The 26,836-nt window shown below is 38.8% G+C and overlaps 1 protein-coding gene across 2 annotated transcripts in view; it reads right to left on the bottom strand.

Annotated features, from left to right (window-relative positions):
* GRB14 (growth factor receptor bound protein 14) overlaps nt 1-26,109 on the bottom strand; it is a 60,539-nt gene extending 34,430 nt beyond the window's left edge. The window contains exons 1-2 of one of the 2 annotated variants that reach the window (XM_066322879.1): nt 25,964-26,109; nt 24,195-24,327 (exon numbers count right to left, since the gene is read on the bottom strand). In XM_066322879.1, the coding sequence (XP_066178976.1) occupies nt 24,195-24,327; nt 25,964-26,094 (264 nt within the window). In that variant the 5' untranslated portion in view covers nt 26,095-26,109. Of the gene's footprint in view, nt 1-10,350; nt 10,524-24,194; nt 24,328-25,963 lie in introns of those variants that run through there. The other variant, XM_066322878.1, reaches the window with a different exon arrangement.
* Between the last annotated feature and the right edge of the window lie 727 nt (nt 26,110-26,836).

Here is a 26,836-nt window from a genome sequence, read left to right as displayed (position 1 = left end):
CTGAGACCATAAAATAATTCAACCACTGAGTAAGTGGACACAGGCTACTCTCCCTTATGCCAAGCATTACCACTTCTTAGTGTTGCAATCACAGTGCTCTTTCATAGAGTTCAGTTCATACAGTCCACCCATCACAGCTCAGTTGTTTAGGCTAAATGTACGCGCTTTACGACCCATTATTTTCACTCAAGAGCTACCTTATGAAATCCACAGAAGATTGCTAAAATAACCAGTAAGGTACAAAAATCCCCTTGGTAACAGCTAAGAGTTTTTGCCCTCACACCAAGGCCTTTCTGATAAAGATTCAAAATCCTTACTGTTTGACTTAAAGAAATTAATATTCAGACCAAACTCAATTATTCAGGTTAATAAAAGTGTATGTTCACACAGGGTGGAGGTGATCAGCTTATTAGCCTTAAGAGTAAACTTATAATAGTACTATCTTCAGTCATTTGATTCCACACTGCCTGCTAAGTCTTAGCTTTAAATAGTTTTTATATATTTAATAGTAATATGCAGGTTTACCTTTTATTACATACAATAGCAATATTTAGAATGCACTTATCATAGGCAGAAAAATATCCAGTTAGACTAACTGGACTTAAAAGGAGGGATGGAACAATCATTCTGGAGGATTCAAAGGCTCTAACTTATGAAGGCACTTTAGTATTTAATGTTTTTGAAAAAAGTTTGTCAAATACAAAATGAACAGAAAATGAGAAAAGTTACCAGTGCACAGTGTTTTTATCCCCCAGCCTAGGAATATGGTAGAAATTATCCAAGTACTTTCCACTACTTTCCAAAGAAGTCATGTCTGAAGACAGAGGAAGAAAGAAACTTAAATACGAAACCACTAAAATATACTTCTGTTTTTTGTTTCCTGTGTACAACGAAGATGAGGGCAAAATGTTATCAGCTTCATGTTTGTATAGCTTGTCCCTATTTATGTCAAGGCACTAACATTATTTAAATGAGGTTTTCTGTATTTAATAGTGCAGTTTGTCCAACATATCCTTCGCTTGTCAGAGATAAATAGAATGCTGTGTTCCAGCACAAGAGAAAGCAAATCTGTTACTGCCGCGTTCTGGCTGCAGTCTATGTTTCTGAAGAGATACCAGCTATAAAAAGAAGTACCTATTGTTTCTACCAGGTTTTTCACACCATGTTGCTGGTTTCTCAGTAGTGCAGGTCTCTAGCAAAGCTGAGAAAGACCAAGTCTCTGAATAACACTGTTAAGAGACCAATTAGCTTCCTATTTCCTTAGCAGCAGTCTTGAAATAGATTTTTAAATAAGAAAAAAAAAAAAAAAAAGGAGAACAGATTTTTCTTAAAACTCTCTTTCACTGGCCATTTTAAACAGAAGTTTTGGCTTGAACTGTAACACAGCTTCAAAGAGAAGAATGCCTTTAAAATAAATTCTATCAGCTGTGTATTCCCCTGAAGGTCACTAGAGGAGAAAATAATGCAGACTCCAAGACAAAGCAAAGTTTAGATTTTCAGCTAAGGAAGATACAGTCTGGAATTTTTCTCTGTATTTCTGGAGTGGTACAAGGAATGTCCAGAGCAAATATGACAAAGGCCATGTAGGGTAAGTCTGTAATAAATGGTTGTTTTACAATGCTGAAATGCTTTGCCACTTGGTACATGACAGAAAAACTTGCTTAGCCGGACTATAACAGACTATAACACCCTTCCAGTCTGGTACTGTCATCTCTGGGTATCTGTTTCTAGTCATCAGTAGAATATAAGAGCAAAGTTTAACTGTTGTAAGATAGGCATTCTGAGAGAACATTTTATTTATCAGCACTTCTGAACCATTTTTTTACTCACATAGCATGGTTCCCTCTGGCCAAAGCATAAAATCCAAATAAAGCATAAATCTTGCAGTAAAGCTAGTAAGTTTTCTCAAACCACGTAAAACCTTCAACTATACACTGTTGTATTATTACAGATTTGTCAGCAGGTTTTGTTGGCAAATCCAAACCCCTAAAGGAACAGAAAAAAAATGAGGGGCACATGGAAATCAGCCCCTGTAACTGTTGGCAAAAGCGTAATAGTCACCCAGTACAGCAGACTAAAACAGGTGAACCAAGTGAAACAGGAAGATAAGTGGGTGATGTAGTAAAAAGGGGGTGATAATTTCAGAAATTTAGTCTATTTTGATAACATTTACCTCTAATAATTTATTCTAAAATGAAAATGAGATACACAGACTGAGCAGTCTTCAGTCTTACGGGAAAACTGAGAAGCCAGTAGCACATTTTCCATCTCTACACTTGTTGCGATACCCTACATTCAGAGGTCTGCTGGGTTGTCTGGCTGCTGCTTCGCTTGCCCACACACAAGCCATGTTCGGATTACCATAAATGTATGTTATGATCATCCTACAAGTCTTGTAAAACAAGATACCCAAAAAGACAGTGACAGACACCAATCCAACAAGTTACAATCAACGGCACCAAAGTAAAAATGACATTTGAGGGCTTGCATATACAGTTGATAGTATGATGAGCTATTGAAGCCTAGCTTTCAGGCTAATACAAAACAAGCTGAGGGCGAGGGCTCTAATTGCTATTCAGTCTAGATATCATTTGATTGCTAACCTCTGGGAGAATGGGATTGACTAACTCAGAAAAGCTATGTTAGGGCAAAGGTTGTCAGAAGAAATTATACAGTAGGCAACAAGAGTGAGGAAAAGACTGAAGAAATCAGAATGCACTAAATAATAGTAGGGGGGGAAAAAGTATTCTAGCAGAAAATAAAGGAAAAGCATTAAGGATGTCAACTCAACACCTCCTCCCAGGTCTCAGTCCTTCATATGAATTTTAGTGGTGCCAAACAAAAAAGGTTTCAGTAAAAACACCAAGTGCAAGAAGTTGCATCTGCAGGGATGTGCAAAGTATGGGAAAAGAAAGGAATCAAAGATGTCTCCAAGTTATCATTTTTGATGCCCAAGCATAAGGTTTGGTGAAGATACTGGTCAGAAGTCCAAGAAAGCCATTGGGATCAGCCAGAAAAAGGAGATGAAATACAGGAACTGTGATGAAATATGAGATACATTCCAAGAGCCTGTCAACTCTGGGTGAAGAGGATGGATATGTATTCTTGGAAAGTGTAACTTAAAGTTTGACTCACCTTGCTTTGTACTGTTCCCAAAGTACTCATTATAAACTGCACTGCAGCAGAGTAAATATGTTCTTATATAACTACTTTAAACTGTAAAAACCCAGTTGCCTTGAAATAATGTAAACATAATAAAGGTTGAAAGCAACTGAATACGGACAACTTCAAATCAGAAATTTTAGGAAGTGTCACTACCAGAGTAAGCAACTTAGACAGACTGGAACTGGGCTAAAATTTCCAGTGTTACCAAAGAATTACATCAGTTGAGGCACTTTGACCTGTTGTGGGTTGACATTGTCTAGACATCTGGTACCCACAAGAGCCACGCCATCACTTCCGTCCTCAGCTGGACAGAGGAGAGAAAATGTAACAAGGAGCTTGTGGTTGAGGTAAGGATGGGGAAGATGGCTCACTAATTATCATCACAGGCAAAACAGACTCAGCTTGGGGAAACCAGTTTTATTATCAATCAAATCACAGTAAGGCAATGACAAATAAAACTAAATCTTGAAACATCTTTCCCCACCCCTCCTATCTCTCAAAGTTCAACTTCACTCCCAGTTTTCTCTACCTCCTCCCTGTAGTGGTGCAGCAGGACAAGGAACACAGGTTGCAGCCAGTACATCACATTTTGCCTCTCCTGGTTCTGCCTCCTCAGGAGGAAGACTCCTCACACTCTGCACTTGCTCCAGCATGGGCTCTTCTCACAGGTCCACAGGTCCTGTCAGAGCCTGTGCATTGTGGGGTTTCTGCAGGCATCACAGCCTTCCCCAGGCATTCACCTGCTGTGGGTAGGGGCCTCCAAAGGTCTGCAGGTGGGTCTCTGCACCCCCATGGTCCCACATAGGGACAGCTGTCTCACCATGTTGGCACCACAGGCTGTGGGGAAATCTCTGCTCCAGGGCCTGGAGCACCTCCTCCCTTCTCCTCCACTGACCAGGGTGTCTGCAGGGCTGTTCATCTCACATGTTCTCTCTCTTTTTTCTGCTGCAGTTGCACAGCAACCTTTTTTCCATTCTTAAATATGTTCTCTCAGAGGCACTTCCACTGCTGGCAGATGATGGGCTCAGCCTTGGAGCCACCTAGCATTGCCTCTATTGGACGTATAGGGAACTTTCTAGAAGTTTCTCACAGAAGCCATCCTTGTAGAGCCCCCCTCCCCCTGTTACCAAAACCTTACCATGCAAACCAAACACACGATCAGTCATAACCGCTTTAGGTCCTTAAGGTGGCTGTTGTTTTGTTGGGTTGGTCTTGCCTCTGTTCCTGACCAACAGGCAGAAAAACAAGAAGTGAGGAAGAATGGGACATGGGCAGTACCTATAGCAACTGCATGAAAATGAGGAAGAAAGCATGTCTAAATATGAATAATTCCTTGGTTCAATGTGATGAGTTTTCATTGCATTCACAGATGTAGCTTCAGTTTATTAAAAGTAAAGAAATTCTTCTAATTTTTCAAGTACTTGTTTATGCATGTTGAAAGTAACAGGTAACAGACATATAAGTAAGGGAAATTTGACCTGTTGCATAAGACTCACACCAACACCTTGTGTGCCATTTGTTGAGTTTCTCCCTGCACATACAGCAATGCAGCATAATCAGCATGGGGTTTACTTTAGCAGAAATAGCTATTCGGCAGTAGCTCTTGATACACTTCAAGGCCGGATAACACAGTCTGAAGGTCAAGTTCTGACTTCTTGAAGCCTAATTTATTCAAGAGGAGACTAAAGTACTAGGGCTAGAAAATGGCCAAGCACTTTCTTGAACTGATGAAAAAACAGGTTTTTTTCCCAAAGGATTTCTGCCCACAGAAGAGGATTATGAGCAGAGCAGGGCACTAAACATTGCCAATTTCCTTGGTTACTGTATGAAGAATGTTAGATGTTCAAAGAAAGCAAGAAGAAACTGAAAAAAAAAAAAAACGTATCAAAGATCTGTTCAAGAACTGAAGACAGAGAGGAGACAAAGTGCAACATTAATTGTACCACTGAACCTTGTCAAACTATACAAAGGACAAGTAATGGCCAAGTGCATTAAACCACTGAGATTTTAAAAAGACTTTTTAAAAGCTCTGTGCACTTACTACTCACCCTCTCATGGGCACATACACACATACGGCTCTATCTACCCTTCATGGCAACTATTCAGCATAGTGCTTTACATTTTAAATTTCGAGACCACTTATCATTTTGTGTACAAAATACTCTGGAAAATCTGATTTCTTGTAGAGACTGGAATCCCAAAGGACAGAAAAAACTCCCTTTCCCTGCCCACACCTGAACCATAGGGACTGCTAAAGCTAGCCCCACTTTGATTTCATTTATACACATGGGATCATTCTTGTACACAATAAAAAGGGTAGGAAGTTTTACTGGTTTCATGCTAGTCAAAGCAGGAACGATGACTGGTCAACCAATGGCTACACCAGAATCCACTTTTAGGTTCCTGCTTGAGTATAAGGAGTACATATTCAGTGCAAATATTGGTCTAAAATTCTTTTCAAGAATAGTTTCAGATCTAAATTTATTTGGCCTACATCATAAGAAACGGGATGAGTGCTGCAATACCTTCCCTGGAGGAGACTCTGTCAGTAGCTCTCTCCAAACAGTCCCTGGACCTAACCCGAGTTCTTCTATAATAACAGAAAATGCTGATCTGCCACCCTCCTTCTTCCCTATAATCCATCACTGAATCACTAGCTTCTCCTCATCCTCTGTCACAAGCAGGTAACTTAGTATCTGCAAGTACTGTACAACAGAAGACTGAATTTTCAGCAGTTTATTAATCCTTTCAGAGCTAACATGAAAGTAGCATGCTCCCTCAAACAAGGATCTGAGGTAGATACTTGTAAAGCTAGTTTCACAAAGTTTTATGTATTAGAAGAAAGCAGGAATTCCAGATCTCCTCAAACAAACTGTCACATATATCCTAGAACATATTAGATATACAAAGGTGGCAAGATCTTTCTGTAAGCCTACATACTGGCTTGGCCTTCTAACAGTCTTAAACTTCTTACAAAAACACACTACCATTCTTCTGAATTCAGTCTGGATCTCTTCCCATTCCCATATACATTCCTCTTTCTCAATCCTCCTCAAATCTTTTTCTGGCCCAAAACCTTTATTCAATTTGTAACAAACTCTGCAGATAAAGAAGTATCCTATTGTGATGTTTTATGCTAGTAATTTATGTCTAAGACATAATTCTGTACTGAATTTCCAGTTACGCCCATCCTAATGATTTACCCATGATTATCCCTGTGACCTTCTCTCAAATCCCTCAATAATTCATTAAAGAAAATATTCTATTTTAAATAAAGACTTTACATTCAAAAATTTCACCTCAATCACCAGTTTTTCTGACCACTGCTCCTTAAGCCTTTAAAAGCCTTTAAAGCACATTCAAGTCCATCTCCCACATTCTCCATCTCTAATAAACATCTCAGCTATCTTCAAAACTTTGTGGGATGCTGCCCTTACATTACCGTATTGTAGAAACATTTTCCTACTGTATTATAGAACAAAGAAACCTAGAAAGGCTTGGGTTGGAAGGGACCTTCAAGATCACCTGGTTCCAATCCCCCTGTCATGGGCACTGACACCTTCCAGCAAACCAAATTGCTCAAAGCCCCATCCAACCTGGTCTTGGATTACATTATTTATAATTGTATTTCTTTTAATTCTATTACTGTATGAAAGACAAAATAGGCACTGGTATTGTTTTTGCATTTTTAAATTACTATTTTTCAAACTGTCCTTATAAAGAGACACTTCAGACATAAATGGCTTGGTCTGCATCCAGTAATTTTATAAAAGGTATCTATTTAATGACACCATTATGTCACTTAAAGTGTCTTATGTAAAATTTCTGGATTAGCACACTGGCCTTTCATCTCAGGGATCCAAACGCAAAACTGAAAAATTACTTTCATGCTCTTAGCCTTGCAGACAGATATTACTTATGCTCAGTACAATTTGGCTTAAGTGGCCATTTTTCCTTGGGGGAGGGAAAGTGTTGATTAAAGCAGTATGTGATTTTGGAAAAATAGACACAATAAAGATGCAAGAGCATCCTGAAATTTGCATGCTTACACCAGTCCTAGATTTGAGCAATCGAAAATCACATCTTAATTTTCCGATCAATATTTCTTCCATTTAAAAGACACTACACAATCTCTTCAAGAATTGCTGGAAATTATTCAGCTGCAATATGTATTGACTATGTACACAATGCTTTTTAGCATCATCTGACCTAGTATGCTATGAATTTCTCAGCTTTTGTGGACAAAACCTACAAGTCTCTGTTTATACACCTTATATACAACATCAAGTGCATAAGTCTTCTACTTACCATGCAAGAAATGTAATAGACTTGTGAGTGTTTATATTGAAGAAATCGTTGGTCTTTGACTGTCTTAAATGCATTATAACCTTTCAAATCTAATTTTTAATTATATTTTGAGAGTACAAAGTTATTCATACAAAAGATAAAACACATTTACTCTGAGTTGGATTAAGTGTATGTCTAGACTAGACAAATCTGGTTGTGATAGCACTCAATATACATAATTCTTCATGCTCATTAAGCATGTGATTTTCCCATCTGTGTTACAAGACCCCTTGGAACCTAAACAAGGGCCAGTAGCTTCAGTTAAAAATATATCACTTAAGAATAAAATACATCAACTGTGATAAGTATTTTACATCAGACTTTAAAAGAGAAGGTATAAAATAACTTTGGACAAAGTATATTAGCCATTTTAAATGAAAATGAGAAAACGTAAGTGTTCAAGAAGTCGGCAGAACAGTCAGACTAGCACACTGACAATGCAAAATTTTACCTTTTGTGAGATGGAAAAAAAAGACTTGCAATTTTTGCAGTATTGAGATTAAACTAGACTTCTACACAATTACCTATTCCATGAATTTAATAATTATTTGTAATGATTGATACTCTAGAACAATATTTCATGAGCTAATGTTTAAGTTTCTCTTGACTATGCAGTGTTAATGTAAAAATCCTACTTTTCCAGGTACTTCAAGTGCAACAAAAAGTAGAAATTGCACCACTTTAAGTCAAAGGTTCTAATGTCCATGACAAACATGAACAAATTGACAGCATGTTACCCCTTATCAGCACTGCTCTTTCCTGTCTACCTTCCTGCCTTCATTTCCGCCAGTATTCTAGTTCTGGAAATTCAGGTATTTCTACAGAAATACCAAACCCCTTCTGTAGAGAGAAAAGATACTTTCAGAAGGAATTCTACTTGCATAGCTACAACCATCACAAGCCTTAACAAACCTATTAAACTTGGCACACAGTGAAACCTCAGTGAGGACATATGCCTTCAAGAATTTTTTGAAACAGTGTGCAACCCAATAGCTACCTACCTAATGCAACACCCTGTGCTGCTTCCTCCTACTGCTTCCATTAATTTTATTTTGGGCTTACAAAGTGCATAGATAAAAGAGAAGTAAAACCAATAACTGTTGGCAGCTAATTTGATAACAGCATGACAAAAAAAATTGAGAGAGAATGTGCAGAAAATTATCTTACTGTGAATATGTCAAAAAACTCTTGTATTTTCTCAGAGAATGATTATCTTCCAACATAAAAAAAAAAAAAAAAAAAAAAAAAAATTCAATCCATTGAAATATTGAAATATACACTGGAGTTAAAACTGAGTTTCCCAGCCTTCTGAATGCTAGATTGAGCAAAGCTACACCTCTCCCCTCCCACACAGCACCAAGTACTGATGTGTGCATACCAGAGGAGTCTAACACAACTACACACTGCAAGAACAAAGACTTTTCTCTCCTAATATACAATTAACAAAACCCAGACAAAAATAAAATTACTATGACAACTGAAGACTTGAGTTCTGTAGGGGTGTTAGGGGGAGGAAGACAGGACTGGGAGGTGACCACAAGACTGAGAGGATGAGAGCCAAGAACTTAAACCACAATTTTTAAAGGAGTATTTTTGAGAAGTGTAACAGAAATACTGCAATTTGTTAGGTAACATTGTGTAAGTGCCCATCTTGCCTATTATCTAAATATACCAGAAAAAAAGTATATTATCATGCTAGTGAGGCAGCAGCATAATCTACTCTGTACCCATCAATCCCAATAAAACTGGATGTTCACAGGTTCCCCTTCCAACTCAAACCATGAAATAATATAAATGAATACAATATATCCCAAATCAATAAAAGTTATGTGTTTATATACTTCTTTAGACCCACAGAACTAATGTCATAAATATATGCTGCATTCCATGTAAACTGCTCATGAGAACCATTTAATACTACAGTAATAGTTAGCTGAACTTTATTTTACACAGTGCTAGTACATTAAAAGCCACTGAGTAATAGAAGAGTCTATTACAATGAGTCAAGCACATCATGCAGCAATGAGGTTTTGAAAAATATCTACACATTTACAAAATAAATCAAACTAATTATTAACTTACAGCTTGTTTGAAATAACTTCTCATAAGTTAATATATCTGGCTCAGCAGAGAGTCATATTTCTGTACTTCATTTCTGTGTGTATTTTTAACTTCACAGATACCCCCAACGCATTGAGTTACACTAGGCAATCCTAGTGCACTGCTTACACTTTTTACTGAGATAACAAAAAAACCAAAAAAAATCAAAAAAAAACCAAAAAAAAAAAACCAAAAAAACCACCAAAAAAACCCAAACCAACAAGCAAGCTAAAAAAACCCCAAGCAAGTTAAAAAACTGCACAGTGTCACCCTGGTTCCCAAAATACATGATGGGGCATCCACTAGTAAGGCACTAGCCAGAAAAGGTCAGGAAAAAAGCACATTGTGTTTAAGGCTGATGCAAAACCTGTGTAAGCAGACTCCAGCAATCCTCTCTTAGAAACAGTATCGTAGCCTTTAACAGAGGCATCTTTGAATGCAATCATGACACTTTAAAAACTACATTAATCTGTATGAAAAATAATTTCCTGCACAAAGTACAAAATTATAGTAACAGAGAAATGAGCACTAGTAAAAAAATCAATTATGGACACACATATATTTATAAGCAAACATATTTCACATAATGAAATCAAAAATTTCTACATTTATCAGAAAAGAAAAATTATTACACCAGAAAAATTTTTTAAGAAGTGAAAATATAAATAGAGCCACATTTAAACATTGTTATCAACCCGTACTAATGTCAGAATTAAAAGACTGATTTAAATGCCATACCCTTTTCTGCAGATTTATTGGCATAACTGCAGGCAATGTTACTCTTCTGGAAGTTAAACTCATGACTGCTTTTCACAGAACTTGCAACCTTCATCCAGGTGATAATACGAAGCAGAACAAAGTAGTTAGCAATATTTTTTGAAACCTAATTAGTCATAAGCTAAATATTGGAGAGTCAGCACAAAGAAAAGACTAAGACTCTAGTAAATATCATTCCATTTATGCAAATTCAGTCCTACTCAAAGCCAATGACAGAACACACTGGGGTAGGACAAACCAGAAATCAACCAACCAAAGAGCTTGAAAACTTGTGTTCTGTCCTTGGAAATGCCCACACTATCTCTGGCTATAAAAATAAGCAAAACAACATGCATTTCTATCACCCAGAGTGTTGTCTCTATTGTCAAAACAAAACCAAATCATTAAAGACTGCATACTAACGCTTCACACTGAGTGGTTACAGTCTTGGGGCTTTTTCTCCGGCCTTTTCCACAGAAACAAAACATTCTTCAGCGCTTCCGATCTTAGAGTTTCAGAAAAGTAACTGAGCATAAGAATAGATTTAATAAATCCACAGAGTTTAATTATACAATTCTTAACTACCTTTATTCACAGCAGAAGCAAAACACCCCTTTTACATGAAATAATGCAGTTACTACCTTCCCAATGCAACCAAGGCCTGAAAAAGTGGCACATAAAATGTTACAAGGAGTAAAATTTAAGACTGTTTTATGAACCCAAGTCTTTGATCACCCCCATTCATATAATTATTTTATGTATCAAATATCTGCATAACAAATCTGTTTCACTAACATGGTTTGACAAAGGAAATCCAGGGATTTTCTTTCCTTCTTTCAAAAAAGGTAACATTTTGTATTGCTTAAATGATAAGGCAAGTTATAACCTTTTTTTTAAAGGACTCATAATGCACTTAATAACAGAATTTTTTTCTGCTTTTATGCAGCATGACTAAGCAATATTCCTCTTGTAAACCAGATTATTAAACAGATCTTAGAACTGTGATATTAACTATTTCTTTTATAACTCTTAACCAAGTAGTTCTCATCAGAAACATTGTAGCTGATCATAGCTGAAGACTGAAGACATTTTAAAAAAAAAATCTGTATTAAGTATTCACAGCATCTTGAATAATAACATGTCAGATATGCAAGCCACTGTATTTCATGGTCAGTCACTGCAAGTATATATATCGTCAATATATGTATTGATCATGTATCTGATGTATAGGTCTGAGAAGTATTCAGTATTATTGTAAATATTACAATAACCCATACTAAATTTCACTAGATCATATTTATAGTTTTTTTCTCCCTCAGTAACTGGAAATGAGCACACTCAGTATTAATCCCAAAGTATCTAAAAGAATTCCCGAAGTATCTAAAAGAAATTCCAAAGAATCTCATCTCCAAGACATAAGAAACTGTAAAAATGACAAGTTAAAAATAAGCAATTTTATTTCATGTGATTTTCTGTTTTGAGAGTTTACCAGGTGGCAAATACGTAACAAGTCTCTGGCAACAGAGAGATACTTCAGAATCTATGGATTCAAAGCACCTCTTTTCATCTTGAATCACTTTCCTGAAATCCTAAAATCACTACTAAAATCAGTAGTGCTGAAGTAAGTTCTGCCGACAAACAAGAGGAGCAAACACCACAAATACAAAAAACACAGCTCCCTCCAAAAACTAAAACCTGCATTTAACTGGCATTTTACCAGCAGCTCTCAAATAGTAATAAAATACTGCCAAGGAATCAGAAGTAAAGATAAATATTTTCCTAAAATTTCAAAACCTGTTGTCCTTGATTGAGACACACAGGACGGAAAAAAACTGATAAGAAACTGATGCCAAGTCACAAAGAGAATTTCTTTAGAGACGGACACTTGATCCTGATTGTTAGCTTTAGAACAAGAGCTTCTAATAAAACCATAAACCAATTAAAATACAGCATTATTCTTAAATAACCAATTTCCTCACCTCATAAGAAAGGTTCACTTTTAACTTTGAATCCTTTCACATTCAGTTCATAGCAGTAAGAGCAACTAATCTTTTAGGTTTAAAGTATTTATTTTATTTTATTTTTGTCCAACTCCAGTCCAAAATCTTTATGATTGTTTTATAAAATAAAAAAGCATTTCTGAGATCAAGTGTTAATTATGTAACATTTGGAATTAACATCCTTTTCTACTAGAGATAGCTATGATAAATGTCAAGTGTTTGCAATTAGGTTTTACCTTTCAGGCACAAAGTTTTTATTTCCTGTGGGAGCATGTTTTCAAAATTTTATAATATAGCTCCAAAATTTTGTTGTAAGAATCAGAAAAAAACCTGTGGTACGAGAGCCCAATCCCATAGGCATTTTACTCAAGGAGTATTAGACATGCTTACATTTGCAGCACCAAGACAAAATCTCCCTCTACTCTTTTTCCCTTGGATCTTATGAAAAAATGTTTGGGTGACAATGACTGTAGGACTTGCAGCACTGCATTAGTGACAGTACCAGGAAAGAAACATAAATAACCCAAGCCATTTTTCCTTACCCCTGGGTACTCAAGGTCCTTGGCTCTTGAAAGCATGTGCAGATTTTTGCTCTATGAATAAAATTGACCCATTTGTCTGCAAAGTGAAGCAAAGGCTCATTTTTTCAGTGAAATGATCTGTATTGTATCTTTTCCAACCAGATGAAGAGAACAGACCCATTCAGAAAGTAACCAAAACCTTAAGTGTTGCATTTGACTTGGTAATAAAAATCCAATATTCAAATCATGATTAGGTTTTAAATAAAAAATTACAGTAATTTACATATACTAGTTAAAGTAAACATGGTTGCACCCAAGAGTACTAAAAATAACACTAAGGAATATTTTCTTATGTTAAATTCCACAAACATACATTTAAGAAAATAAATTGAAAAAAACCCACAACTTCTGGAAGCAAGCCTTGCAGAATCACTACACCATGTTGAAGTCAAGAGGAGTTCTGTTGATAAATGTGAGATACAGAAAGGCTTTGAAAGCCAATTATGCCTTCAGGGAAATATATATATAACATAACCTTTTTTTTTTTTCTATAGATAAAAGATTTCACTTGTATGTGGCAGGTCTACAAGGAATTTTGCTGGTGCTGGTGGACAGGAAGGAAATCAGATCCAGCTCACTTGCTTGAGAGCTCTGTGAAATGACTATGTTTATGCAGCTTTTCACTCCTATTTTTGTCACTAAGCTACCAGATACAGTTGTGAAAACATTGTGCAGATACTTTTTAGATACTTCAAAATATAAACCACTTCTACTTCTTGCCACTTAAGAAAGCGTGACTAAATGGAGTGGGCAAGAATTGAAATGCCCTTGGTAAATTAGTAACTCCAATAAGGGTTTTATAACAACATATGGAATAGAGATATCCTGCTAGAAGAGGAAGGTCAGTGATGTCCTTAAGGCACTGAATATGGAGTCACAAGAGCTGATCTATTCCTAGCTCTGCCAGATATAATGCAGGAATGTGAGCATTTACAGGTAACAAGAGCAAATCAGACTCAGCTTTTGCTTCTGTAAAGGAAAAATAAAATCCAGATAATATAAATCCAGTAAGGTTTATAAAAAATGTTTATGCTATTTTTTGAACTTTTCTTTAAGCTAAGGCAGAAGTTTATTACACAAGACCAAGATAAATCAGGTAAGTTATTCATGGTACCATTTGCCCTTCCTTGTGAGAGTGCTCCTGTCTGCCTGGCACAGTCACTTTGTGTCTTCACCAGGAGAGCCCTTTAATATGTGACCATAGCAACACACAGAGGGTGGTTTTTGCACAGGTACATTTACATACACTTGACAAATAACCACTTACTTTAAAATAGCCCCACAAAAGAGAGTTTTCAAAGTGATTGAGTTGTTTTTCTACTCATATAGTCCCTTACATAAAGAAAACTAATAGGTCTTAGTCTTCACACAGAGCATACAGTACACCCTCTTGGAGGGTCAATAAGGACTGGTGCAGATGCATCTGCACTAAAACAGACTGTATTACCTGTAAAGTAACAAAGACATTACAATGTACCTAGGAAATTCACGAAGAAGTTGGAGCCACAAGGAACATAATGCAGTTTTCCATCCTTGCCAATTTTCCTCATAAACTTGGGGGATCTTAAAGCGTTGTTACACATGCTCCTTACAAAGCTTCTCAGCTGCATATTTTTGTAATCAATAGATTCAAGCCTGATAGAAAAACACACTGATTAATTTCTGTCAGCTGAGTTAAGAAAACCCTCATAGTGCATGGGCTTCCCTCTCACTACATAGCAGAAAATTCTAGCAATTATGAGAACAAATTCTTGCAAACTTCCAGCCTGTTTCTCAACAGCTGATACCATTTCTGTGCCATTATCAAGAGCTTGCAGCTGTTCATAAACACCAAGTCTTAATGTAATCAGTAACAGGAGTTATCATAACATAACTAATATAAAAAGGCTATTTATAGCCCAAGAATGCAGTAATTGAAAAATCCCATTCTGATCACAGGACAATCTAGTGTATATTGATTTTCTGCGGATATAATATCAAGCAAAGAAGCTAAAAGCCAGACCTACAGTATGCAGCATAAGCATATCAGAAACAAGCAGAAACACCTCATCAGTATCCTAATTAGAAGCACAGGCAGACCTCTAAGATAACCGATATATGTTTCTCTCTTGAGACTTAAGTATTAAATATCATGTACACTATTGGGCTAAAATGTGAGCTGATTAGCTGCAAATGAATGTTCTGTGACTGAAACAGGAGAAAAGCAACTTCACATTGTTACTAGAGCAGAGGTCTAATTTCTTCTCCCTCTTGATTTCTCCTCCCACAACTGTCCTTCTTGAAAGATTTTTGTTGGCCTGATTAGCATTTTTTTAAAGTCTTCCCCTCTGAGGTGACTCCCATCAGGACTATAACATGAGAGGCATGCTTAAATACTCTGTCTTCAAAGTTTCTCTCTTCATTCCCAAATCAAAAGCAGTCCTAAAAGTGTGAATGCCTGTAGAAGTGGCAGCTTTAAATATGCTGCAAACAAACATGGAGAACATGGGCATTGGTCAACTGTTATCTCACACTTAATCATCGCTGCATTTCACCACTTGCTAGAGATACAAGTGCCATCTTGTTAGTAGGAATAATCAACTGCTAGAAAAGTTTGGAAACTCTGAGCCCTGAAATCCTCAGCTGGAAGCTGTATCAGTTACTGCCTCTGCAGACACACAAAAAGAGATGAGCACAAATATTCCACAACAGGACGCCCTTCCATGGCCTGGCCATCAGCGTTCCTGCTGTACAAGCACCAACAGACAACTGTTATCCTAAAGATACTCATCTAAGTGATCTGCAGATGTTAAGACACAGATATAAGTTGTCCTCTACTACACAGTGTGGTAAGAAGAGTGAGAGATCCCAGGTTATTATCAGTTTCTATACATTTCCCTATGCAAGGGAAACCGAAAGCAGAGAGTGAAGCATATTACCAGGCACCTTAAAAAATGAGGAGTCATTTTCCTGTCCTAACAGGGACATCTCCAACTGATCCAGTTTTCATTACAGAAACTCTAGCAGGATCTCTTAATTACACTGGCACAAGCATAAAGATTACCACTGCAGAGTTAAAAAGAGCATGAAGCAAAAATCATGGAAGAATAACCCCACTGTTTCAGTGGCTCTGGAATTATTATGTGAAAGAACAAGTCTTCAGTTATCTGTTGTAAATACATAAAAGAAAATATGAATGTATAAAGAGTATTAAATTATTTTCTCAATCACAATTCAATACTATTCTACATGGATGATGAAGTTAATTCCACCTGGTGAAAACTGACCAGGTTAAACAGTGGTGTTTATATGGAGGTATGGGGATTTTTTAATATAAAATAAAAATTATGTTTATTGTGCCAACATTTATGCACAAAAGTAGAACAGGAATATCCCTCTGATAGTTTTTATAGTTCTCAAGCTCTTATTTGAAAAGATAATAACTCTCAGAACATCAGAAACGCAGCAATACAAGGATATGCTAAAATCTGCATCAGAACTCCTAGTAAAAATTGATTTGAGTTTGAGCTCTATTCTTCAGTTAATGCCCCAACACTAGAATAACAAAGCTTTATGATGAAAAAATCATGAAAATTCTATCATCTTACACACTTTTTAGTACTGTAATATGCATGGTAAAATACATAAAGTACGTTTTTTCCTTCTGTTGCCCAACTTCTCATTCAAAAGGGGTTGTTTCATTCAAAACCTTTATTAAGAATCATCTAAGTTGTCAACTTTAGTAAACCTGTAGTATTTAAGTAACTTAAATATTAATAATTGACTACCCTAGTCTTATTCAGTGCAACTATAAACTGTTTGTGACATAAAAATAGCAGTAACTGATATAACTGATATAGATGTTTAAAATACTGGGCAATGAAACAACAGAAGTAGACCAGAACAGAACCACAGAAGTTCTATAAGACCAGAAAAGAACATTGAGGAAAAACAAAATAAAATAAATAAAAAAAACCCCACACAAAATACTTAAGGCTTGATCTAATTTTGTGATTACTAAACACTGTTCTGATTTATCTAGACTGTGTGTCCCAGCAAGTCAGAAGGGAACATGTATCTGTTCTGATCAAAGACAGTTCAGACAACGGTCCATAAAAGGAAGATGCCAATAGTGTTCTGCTGTTAAAAAACCTGACCTCTTGCATCCCCTCCTTACCACAGCATCACTTACTGACAATGCCACCAATGAGAAGAAACCTTGGAAAAATTTGTCAATAAAATACTTCTTTAATCATGGATCTGTCTATGGCAGGTACAGAGTGGCAACAAAATGACCCAAACTTTTCAGTTCTCCAGTCTAACTATAAATAAAAGCACACATCCCTGGGAGCAATTACAAATAAAAAACTTGTGTTAGTATCTATCACATCTCATTTTCTTCTGAAAATTATGAGGATTCAAGCTCCATTCATGAAAGTTTAATTTTTCAATGTCAAATTCAATTAAACTGAATTATCAAAAGTGACTCAGCAGCATTAGAGGTTCCCTGAAGTTTCACCTGGCTTTAACTGACAAGTCTTGTATATTCAAACAAGTTGACACTGCTCTTATCATCATCTGCTCTAGACACTTTGTAATGACACAGAGACATCACAGGGCCAAAATGCCAGGTAGTCAACACAGAATTCAAGAGATTAATATTAAAGGTTCACTTTTTGGAAAAATCAAGGTTTCCAAATTTACAAAGTTATTAGATCTACTGCAACATCACAGAGGTTTCTTGTTCAAAATAGAGCTTCTCAAATAGTACAGAAGAGGTAGTTTCTTGTACTGAGAAAACTGGCCTAAAAGAAAAGATAAGAAAATTCAGGTTTGACTTTTAGACTGATGAATCTAAAACTATCAAAATCCAAAGGATTGTTAAAATCATTCCAATTTGACAAACACTGGCAATATGTCTACCAAAATCTTTGACAGTACTGATGGTTTTTTTTTATTTTATAGAAGAAAAACTGTAAAAATTTAAAGCCTAACGCCTTCCTGATGTTACCAAATTAAGCAACAAGCTTGCAGAGGCAATATCTTAGTAACCACAGAAGTTAAGAGTGCCCTTGTTTTCTTGCCTATTCAAATGGAAAAAAATGAAAAGAAAAAATAAAGATATGCTATTTTTGTAAAGTTAGAATGTTTACAGTCTTAATGTTTACAGTCTTTGTTTGGGTTGTTTTTGGACAGTAAGAAAGTGAAAGAAAACACTGAGGGTTGATGTGAAGTTTGACAGAAAGCAACAAATGTCAATGTAAAGAAGATAAAGTAAAATACAAAAAGAAACAAATGGGTGATTATTCTGAAGTTTCCTCAGGTTGATGTACCAGACAGCTTGTGATAGGGCACCTCCAGTATAAACCAGGCAATATTCCTGATTGCTAAAACAAGAAATTGTTCAACCTTGCCTCCTGATTTTTACCTATGTAGACAAGTGACTTTCTGTCACAGTGTTAAGATGACTGCTCAAAGTACAAAGGTACCTGCATTAAAATATCAAGTTTTAATAGGGCTCTGAATAATTCCAATCTACTATAACATCAATAAATCTTTCCTTATTGGGCAGGTAAAACCATATAAATGAAGAACAGATCACAGGAACTGGAGCAGACCACCAAAAGAAACATCACAATAATGAATCCAACTGAATCCTTTTTTTAATCCTTATATTAAAGACTTCATTGAGCTCTTTAAGTTGGTTCTGTACAAAATATTTTTACTGTTAATCCATAAAGTGGCTGGAAGGACTTCTCCCCTTCCCTTCTGGCTTTAAAACGCTAAGTCTTTCTTGTGTGATTTAAGGGTAAGACATGACGAAAACTGATACATGTTTAAAGGCTGTAAAGAAGAAAATATTTGAGAAATGATGGAGGAGGACATGTGTAATTGTCTCTAGCTTGGAACGAAATCTGGAAAGAAACACACGGACTGGAATTATAGAGTGAATTCAAGTAATGCCTCTTTTGGTTGGAAAAGATGTCTCAACCCTTAGAAATTGATTTGAAATTTATGAATCATTACATTAAAAAAAAAAAAAAAGCCTTTTTGTTTTTGGCGTTGTTTGAAAGTCAAGAGTAAACAGATATTTCAGCCAAAAAATCTGTCATGAAAACATTTAAATGCCAAAGACTTAGCCCTATATGTCTGCTAGTAGAATTATATGCAGTTTTGAAGAATGAGGCTCCAAGCAGATACATTAGAAGACGCTGAACTATAATTGTAAAAAGATACAACAGTCAACAGCATTGCTCAATATTATTCATAAACTTAAAAAACAGCAAAAATTTAAAAAATCTACTCTTTAACATAAAGTTCCTGTTAGCTTTTCTTTGTCAAAGAGCTTTACATGAAAATCTTTATGAATACAAAAAGCAAAGTCAATTCCACTACAATCACATGTATTTGAGGTCTCTATACACTGATTTCCTGGAAAGAACATTGTGGGAGTATATTTGGATTCTACGTGATAAAAATACCTACTTGTTTAGAACTCTTTTGTCAAAAAAGACAAAGGAGGCAAGGTAAATTTTCAGCTTTTCTTCACCTTGAGATTTACTTGAGTTTATTTTTGCACTTCTAATTTAATTTAAAGAAACAAGGTACTAATTACCTTGAACTACTTTTGTCACGAAACACTTTTTGGCTTATCCTTGAGCAGGGCAAGAACCGTCATTGCAGTGCAACTATTCAGGTTTTCAGAAAGAATTTAAAACTAAGCTTCCATAAAGGTACAATAACCTCTTCTTAGTTCATTTGACCAAAGACAACTAGAACATAACAAGTTTTCTTACAATTCATATTTTTCTCTACTAATATTTATTTTGATCATAAATAAAGACAGAAGTGCGGTGTTTTGTATCTTCAGTTCCTTGAAATTTCTTACAGAACACAGGCTCTGAGACACTAGATTTCCATACGAGTTCATGAATGCCACCTAATAGCAGCAGATGCTTGAGTCCTCAGAAGACGGCAACACTTCCCACCATCCACCAAACTGACCACGCTTTGCTGGACATGAGGAAAAAGACTGGTTTTTTGGCCTATTCAAAGTCTTCCACCCTGAAAGATTAAATTCATTTTATCTGAACACATTTCATAGAACGGAGAATAATCAGGTTTGGAAGATACTTTTACGATCATCCAGTCCAACCGTCAACCCAAGGACCACCACTGTAACCCCCAAACCACTAAACCCTCACCCAGCACCAGATGCAGATGGCTCTGAAACACCTCCAGGGATGGTGACTCCACCGCCTCCCTGGGCAACCTACTCTGATGCCTGACCACCCTAGCAGTGAAAAAATTATTAAATTATCTAATCAGAATTTCCCCCATCTCAGCTTGAGAACACTTCCACGTGTTCTTTCATTGCAGGCGCCGTAGAAGAGATCAGCCCCCACCTCACTCCAATCTCTCCTCAGGGAGCTGCAGAGAGCAATGAGGCCCCTCTGAGACTCCTCGTGACTAACCTAGCCCAGCTCTCTCAGCCACTCCTCACAAGACACATTCTCTAGTCCATTCATGAGCCTTGCTGCCCTTCACTGGACACTCTCCAGTATCTCCATGTCCTTTTTCAAAGTGAGGAGCCCAGAACCGGACACAGCACTCAAGGTGTGGCCTCACCAGTGCCAAGTACAGTCCCTGGTCCTGCGGGAACCGCTATTCCTGATACAGGCCAGGATGCCCTTGATCTTCCTGGCCATCTGGGCACACACACTGGCTCATGTTCAGCTGCTGTCAACCAGCACTCCAAGGACCTTTTCTACCACGTTCCAGCCACTCTGCCCCTAGCCTGAAGCACTGCATGGGGTTGTTGTATCTCCTGTGTAGTACCCAGCAGCTGAATCTCATGACCCTGGTCTGGCCCATCGATCCAGCCTGACCAGGTCCCTTTGCAAGGCCTTCCTGCCCTCCAGCAGATCAAATTCTGAGCTAACTTCCCACGGTTTTTGAATTTGCTAATGGTAGGCTCAATCCCCTGATCAAGATCATCAGTAAAGATGTTAAACAAGACTAGGCCCAACATTCCTCCCTAGGGGACACCTCCAATGACCAGACATCTACTGGATGCAGCAGCACAATTCACCATCTCTCTCTTGGGCCTGGCCATGCAGACAGTTCTCAACCCAGGGAAGAGTGCACTTGTCAGAGCCGTGGGCTGCCAGCTTTTCTGAATTTTTTCAGTGAAAGGGCTGTTCAGCACTGGAATAGGCTCTCCAGGGAGGCGGCAGAGACACCATCCTTGGCGGTGTTCAAGAAACTAATGGACATGGCACTTAGTGCTATGGTTATGTTCAGCTTTTACTGAACACTACCATGAACACATGGTAGTGTTCAGTAAAAGGTTGGACCAAACATCTTGGAGGTCTTTTCCAAACTTAATGATTCTGTAATTCAAAGATCTAACACAAAACTCTCCCAAACTAGAAAGGGGGAAAAGAGATGGACAGCTGTGTTGGTGAGGCAGACTGAATAATGTTCAGACATAGACATACTACTTCCCAAGCAGAGAGGCAAATCACTATCCTGCTACATGGCTTTTACCAATTTGCTTTTATAAACTTATTTTCAGTGAGTCAACCCCACAAACATGCTGTTCAAGCAGCATGTTCAACGTTTTGAGAGGCTTGTGATAAAAGATCATCAGAAGACAGTAAGAATTTCAGCTTAGAAAAACAAGAATTCAAAATAATGTTAATTATCTATTTTGAAGTAGAAAGATTTCAGTTGTCACAGGTGCTATGAATAAAAGAGCAGATATTCATGACAACTTCTTTCTTCTACAGAAGCAGAAAATTTTTTTTTGAGAGAAAAACAAGACATAAGAAGCATCTTTTTTTTCCTCTTTTAGAAACACCCATTTTGATAATAGTTACCTACAAGACATAAGTAGAAATTCACTCTGCAATTTTTCTTCCCTATGCTTGAAATTAAAAGCACAGCAGAAAAAGAAACTAAATCAAAAGCAAGCAATCTAAAAGAAGAATCACTGAAAACATATGTAGATCAGAGAGGCAACAGAAAGAATTCTGGCAGCTGTCAACGCTATGCACAAAAAAAAATCTTAAGAGTAGCTGGTTTCTCTTAAGAATTAGTAAACTACAAACTGAAACAGTAATATTCATGAAAATTTTGTATGCAGATATGTATTTGCACACAGAGCTGCTACAAAGTTGACAAAATAAGGACAAGGACAGGGGGTGGAAACATGACATTTCCAAGCACAGTTCCACAGCCACTTGTAGGAAGTCAAAGTCACAGCCAGTTCACTTCCCATTGCACAACTGCTTAGCATTCCCTCTTCTTTTAAACCTGAGTAATTTTATTACCCTATTAGAAGACTTCAACCAGAATTTCAAAGACAAAAGTTTAATTTGACAGTTGTCATTTGGCCTTAACATTAATAATTTTAGATGAAGAATCTAACAACAGTGTTGCTGAGTCTGACAAATGGTCTGCTTGGCCTAGTATCATTTCTCATGTAGTGGCCATAAACAGACACCTATGTGACAGAAACCATTGTCTTGTGAAAATGCCTCCACAAAAGTAACAGGAATATTTCTCTCAATTTTTCTGGTAGCTGAAAAACAGGTCAAGCCCTCCAACAGACACCAGCATTATGTTAGCTCACTTCTGTCAGGAAACCAGTTCTTCTTGTTCCTACGTTTACCAGAAAGAGCACTACATTCTTAAATAAAAATCCAGGAAAAATGGAAGGACTGTGAGCAGAAGTCACCATAAAAAGTACACATGAACCTTTATGAAGAAGCAGAAGTAAAGTCAGTGAAGATATGAACTTCAACTTCTGGAAGACTGAAGCTAACACTTAGCTGGTTTAACCAATCAAGCCTGTCAGTTATGTTAAATATGACTGGCCACAAAAGCAGTTGACCTTTGTGTGTTAAATCATGCTTTCCAGTTTCAAGTCCAAAGATTACCACAACGACTGCAATTTAGGTCTGCAACAGGACTAATTTAAAATATATTTTTAAGAATGTGATTTTTAGTTCTTTTGCTCTGAAAGACAACATTACCAATGCAATGTTTTTCCTGCCTCTGCAGAGACAGCCAATGCTTCCACCTTGCCCAAGAAGATGAAACTTGAACAGTTTTATCCCACTGCGTTAGCAACATTCAGATGCACGCTGACCAGAAATGCTTCACATTTGTATTGCTATTGTAGGAGAAGAACTAAAAGCAATAAAAGTAGTCCAAAAAGACACGGTAGGTTACAGAGAGACACCATAGTGTACATGCAAAATATGGCAAGATCGAATCAGTTTCCCAGACACATAGATGTTTTTCACTGGAGAAGTGAGGAGAAGGTTCCTCCTTAAAGTGCTAGCCACAACTTAGCTAACAAAGTTCTCTGGCAGGTGCACAGAAACAGCTGTGGCAGGTTAGCTTCAGAAAAGTTGATACAACTACAAGAAACTTCAACTTCCAGGCATAGTCTGCATGTAAATCTAAAAACGGAATAACCAGCAGCAGTTCAAGTTCTTACATCTCCAATACCACCCTTAAAACTGTTTAAACAGGCATCATGCAAACCACCAAAACAGAGAGTGTGAAGACGGGAGTACTCTTAATCCCACAGTTCCTTGTCAGAACTCTTTCCAGTCTTGAGAGAATGAGACAGGTAACCTTTCCAAGAGTGAAACTGATCTTTGACACCAGTAATCTCCATTAACTGGAAACTCTGTCTGGACAGCCCCCTCAGTTCTTCTCCTGGCTTACAGTTTAAGGTCTTTATGGAAATATAGTAACATCAGCAATAACATATAAACACACATGCATATAACATATTGCCAGGTACACGGCATTTGCTCCCTCCCCATCAATTTAGGTTTTTTCCATTATCCTAGCAAAATCAGAACTTCAGAAAAGCTGTTTTAACTGTTAAAACCTTCTGTTTGATAACACTGATGGTGGTAATTGGAGGTGGGGAAGAAGGGAAAAAAGAAATTAACTTCTCTTTTACGGACATAAGGTACTGCCTGCCTGCCCCTAGTTCCACTTAGACTGAAATATCTGCAGAGCATACATAAGAGTCTGTGAAAGAACAGTCATGTCTTAAGTCATAGATTCCAAAACCTCATTTTCTACAATCATTGATGACCTACAGAGAAAATTTCACCAAATTACAGAAATATGGAACACCTCTATTAGAAAAATAATCCAATAGGTAATAACCAAGCTTTTCCTCAAGCTTTCATTTACCCAATTCAGAAACTGTCAAATAATAATTTATAAATCTTACCTGCTTTTTTCTTGAAGTTGCCTTGGGCAACAGACTGGCTGACAAAACTGATGCAAATGGCGAGCAACACAGCTCAGGAAAAGGATTTGGAATCGATGGGTTTTCCAAAATACTGTCCCCTTTCTTTTTTCTCCTATTTCAACAGAATACATAATATCAAGCAATAATTGTAACAGCTGCTGTTAAAATTGCAATATCCAACCACAATACATGAACTACTAAGGCACTAATACCATGATGCTTCATGGTTGCAGCAAATAGCTTTTTTTTTTTTTTTTTTTTTTTTTTTTTTTTAGTTATTTTATTTAATCAGTAGGCTGAATATATTAACATACAGTGCCTAACACTACTTGAAAGCAATCCAAGTATTCAGCTCTGAATATAAAGTTGTTTAAATACACGTAAGTCTTTGCAGAGTAAAAGCAGAGATATATTTATATTGGCTTCTAAGGACATTAGTAAATATTTTGTTGTCCCTGTGTTTATGCCATTCCCTATGTACACATATTACAACAGTAGATGCGTGTAACTTCTCAGCAAAACTTCCCAAGTATATCACAGCAGTATTTAAAACAAATGGAAACTTTTTTTTTTAACCAGAATTGAAGCAAAGTGACTGACAAGAGAAAATAGTGCAAAGCAATCCATTCATTTCTGCATTCAGTTAGTTTTGTATTGGCATCTCTGAAGCTCCATCATAAAATAAATGTCTCAGTTGCTGCTGTCTGCTGAACACGATTGTGTCAGAAGTATCACCAGGCAGCATTTGCAGGAGTTGTGAAGCTAATCACTACTGTACTTGCCGAAGAGCTCATTATGCACTGGTTTAAAGTATCACATTAATAATGTGGTTGTTTAGACTGCTGTGTACATTACAGTGCAGGTTTTTCTCACATAAAATATTGAACAGCACTTTGTCTACTTGATTTCGTCTGAAAACCTGCACCCAAAGCACCTGATTATTTGTATCTGCCGACATAGGAGTTTTCTACATGTATGAGTTGATGCCTCCAAGCTTAACACTTAACTTTATTACCTTCTTTATTATCATTCCAGATTTCATACAGTAATTAGTCCCAAGTGGGGAAAACCACCAGAATAAGATAACAATACAGAATGAAGATACTTAACTTACTGAAAATCCTCACCAAACTCATTCATTTGAAGTGATAATTTGCTTAAGGAGGAGCAAAAAATCCTGTAATGCAGTATTTTAACATGTTGTAAACTTCAGTCTACTAAAACTCATCAGATGCTTCATGAAAAACCCAGCTCATAGCTTCCTTTACTAAGAATAGAGACCAATGTCTTTAGGAACAGCCTGAGAGGTAACAAACGGGGTGCACACCGCTGACAGCGGCATCGCTCCCGGTGAAGCGGTTTTATCTCACCAACACTCTGAGAAAGACACCGCAAGGATAAAGTAGCGGCTGGCTCATCCTGACAAGGCAGGCTCGGTACTGCCGGCTCCTTTCACCTCAAACTGGGAAACCTCAAAAATAAAAAGGAGGTGGGGGGTGGGACACACACGCATCCGCAGCGGCGGAAAGTGTCTGCAGGGCCGGGAAACAACTTTTGAGCTCCAGGGAAGCGCCGACCGGTCGGGAGCCAGGCCGCCCCGCCGCTGCGCCTCGCCCCCTCCCCAGGCCGCCGCACCCCGGCCCCGCCGGCCCCCGTCCCGCCCGCAGGGCGCTGCCCGCCCCCCGACGGCAGCGGGCGGCCCTCGAGGGAGCGGCGGGGCGGCGGCGCCCGCCGGGCTCCGGCCTTACCTGTCGGGGGGCGAGGGCGGCGGGTTTCCCCCGGGGGGCCGGGGGGGCGGCCGCGGGGAGCCGCGGGCGCCGCCGCCAGCGGGCTCCGCCGCCCGCCCTGCGCCGGGCGCACCGGGCAGCGGGGCGGCCATCGGCGGCGGCGACGTCCTGGCGGGGCGGCACGGCGGCGAGCGGCCCCGGCGCTGCCGGGCGGAGGCTGCTCTCGCTCCCGCTGCGGAGGAGGGGGAGGCGACGGGGAGCGGGGGGGAAGCGCCGCCCGGGCGGCACCGAGCGCCTTCCCCGGCACACGTGCGAGGGCGGCGGCGGGGGCGGGCGGCCGCCGGCTCCGCGCTGCGACGGGGAGGCGACGCGGGGCGGGCGGGGGCCGAGCGGTGCCCTTCGGCCGCTCCGCCAGGCCGGGCGGCGGAGCGGGGCGGGCCCGGCAGGTGCTCGGGCCCGGGACCCGAGGCCGCGGCGTGACCCGGTGGGGCCGGGGGCGGTGGGGCCCCGCTGAGCGGGCCCGGCCCCGGGCGCTGCCCGCCCTGTGCCTCGGCGCCTTCGCCCAGGGGGGCACGGCGGGCAGCGCTGCCCCCGGCCCGGCCCGTGACCTCCTGCCCCGCGCTCAGCAGCGGGCTCCAGCCGCACGCCGCCGGACGGGCCTGGCACGCGACTCGGCGCCTGCCAAATCATTAACTAAAGTGACACATCCCTCCGTGCATCCGGAATTTATGGATATGCTTTGGAGAAATAGGGGATGGCCGAGGCGGGGGGCCAGACCCGCTACCCTGTGCCAGAAAAGCGGCTGGTGAGGAGGCTGCGCTCCGGGCTGGGCCCAGCACCCACGTCCGGCCACAGCCTGAGCACAGCGGAATGGGGAAAGGTTTTCCCTCGTGC

The sequence above is a fragment of the Sylvia atricapilla genome, chromosome 7, assembly GCF_009819655.1.
Source record: "Sylvia atricapilla isolate bSylAtr1 chromosome 7, bSylAtr1.pri, whole genome shotgun sequence".
NCBI lineage: Eukaryota > Metazoa > Chordata > Aves > Passeriformes > Sylviidae > Sylvia > Sylvia atricapilla.
Note: the sequence above shows the minus strand (reverse complement) of the source record. Positions and strands in the feature narration are given on the sequence as shown.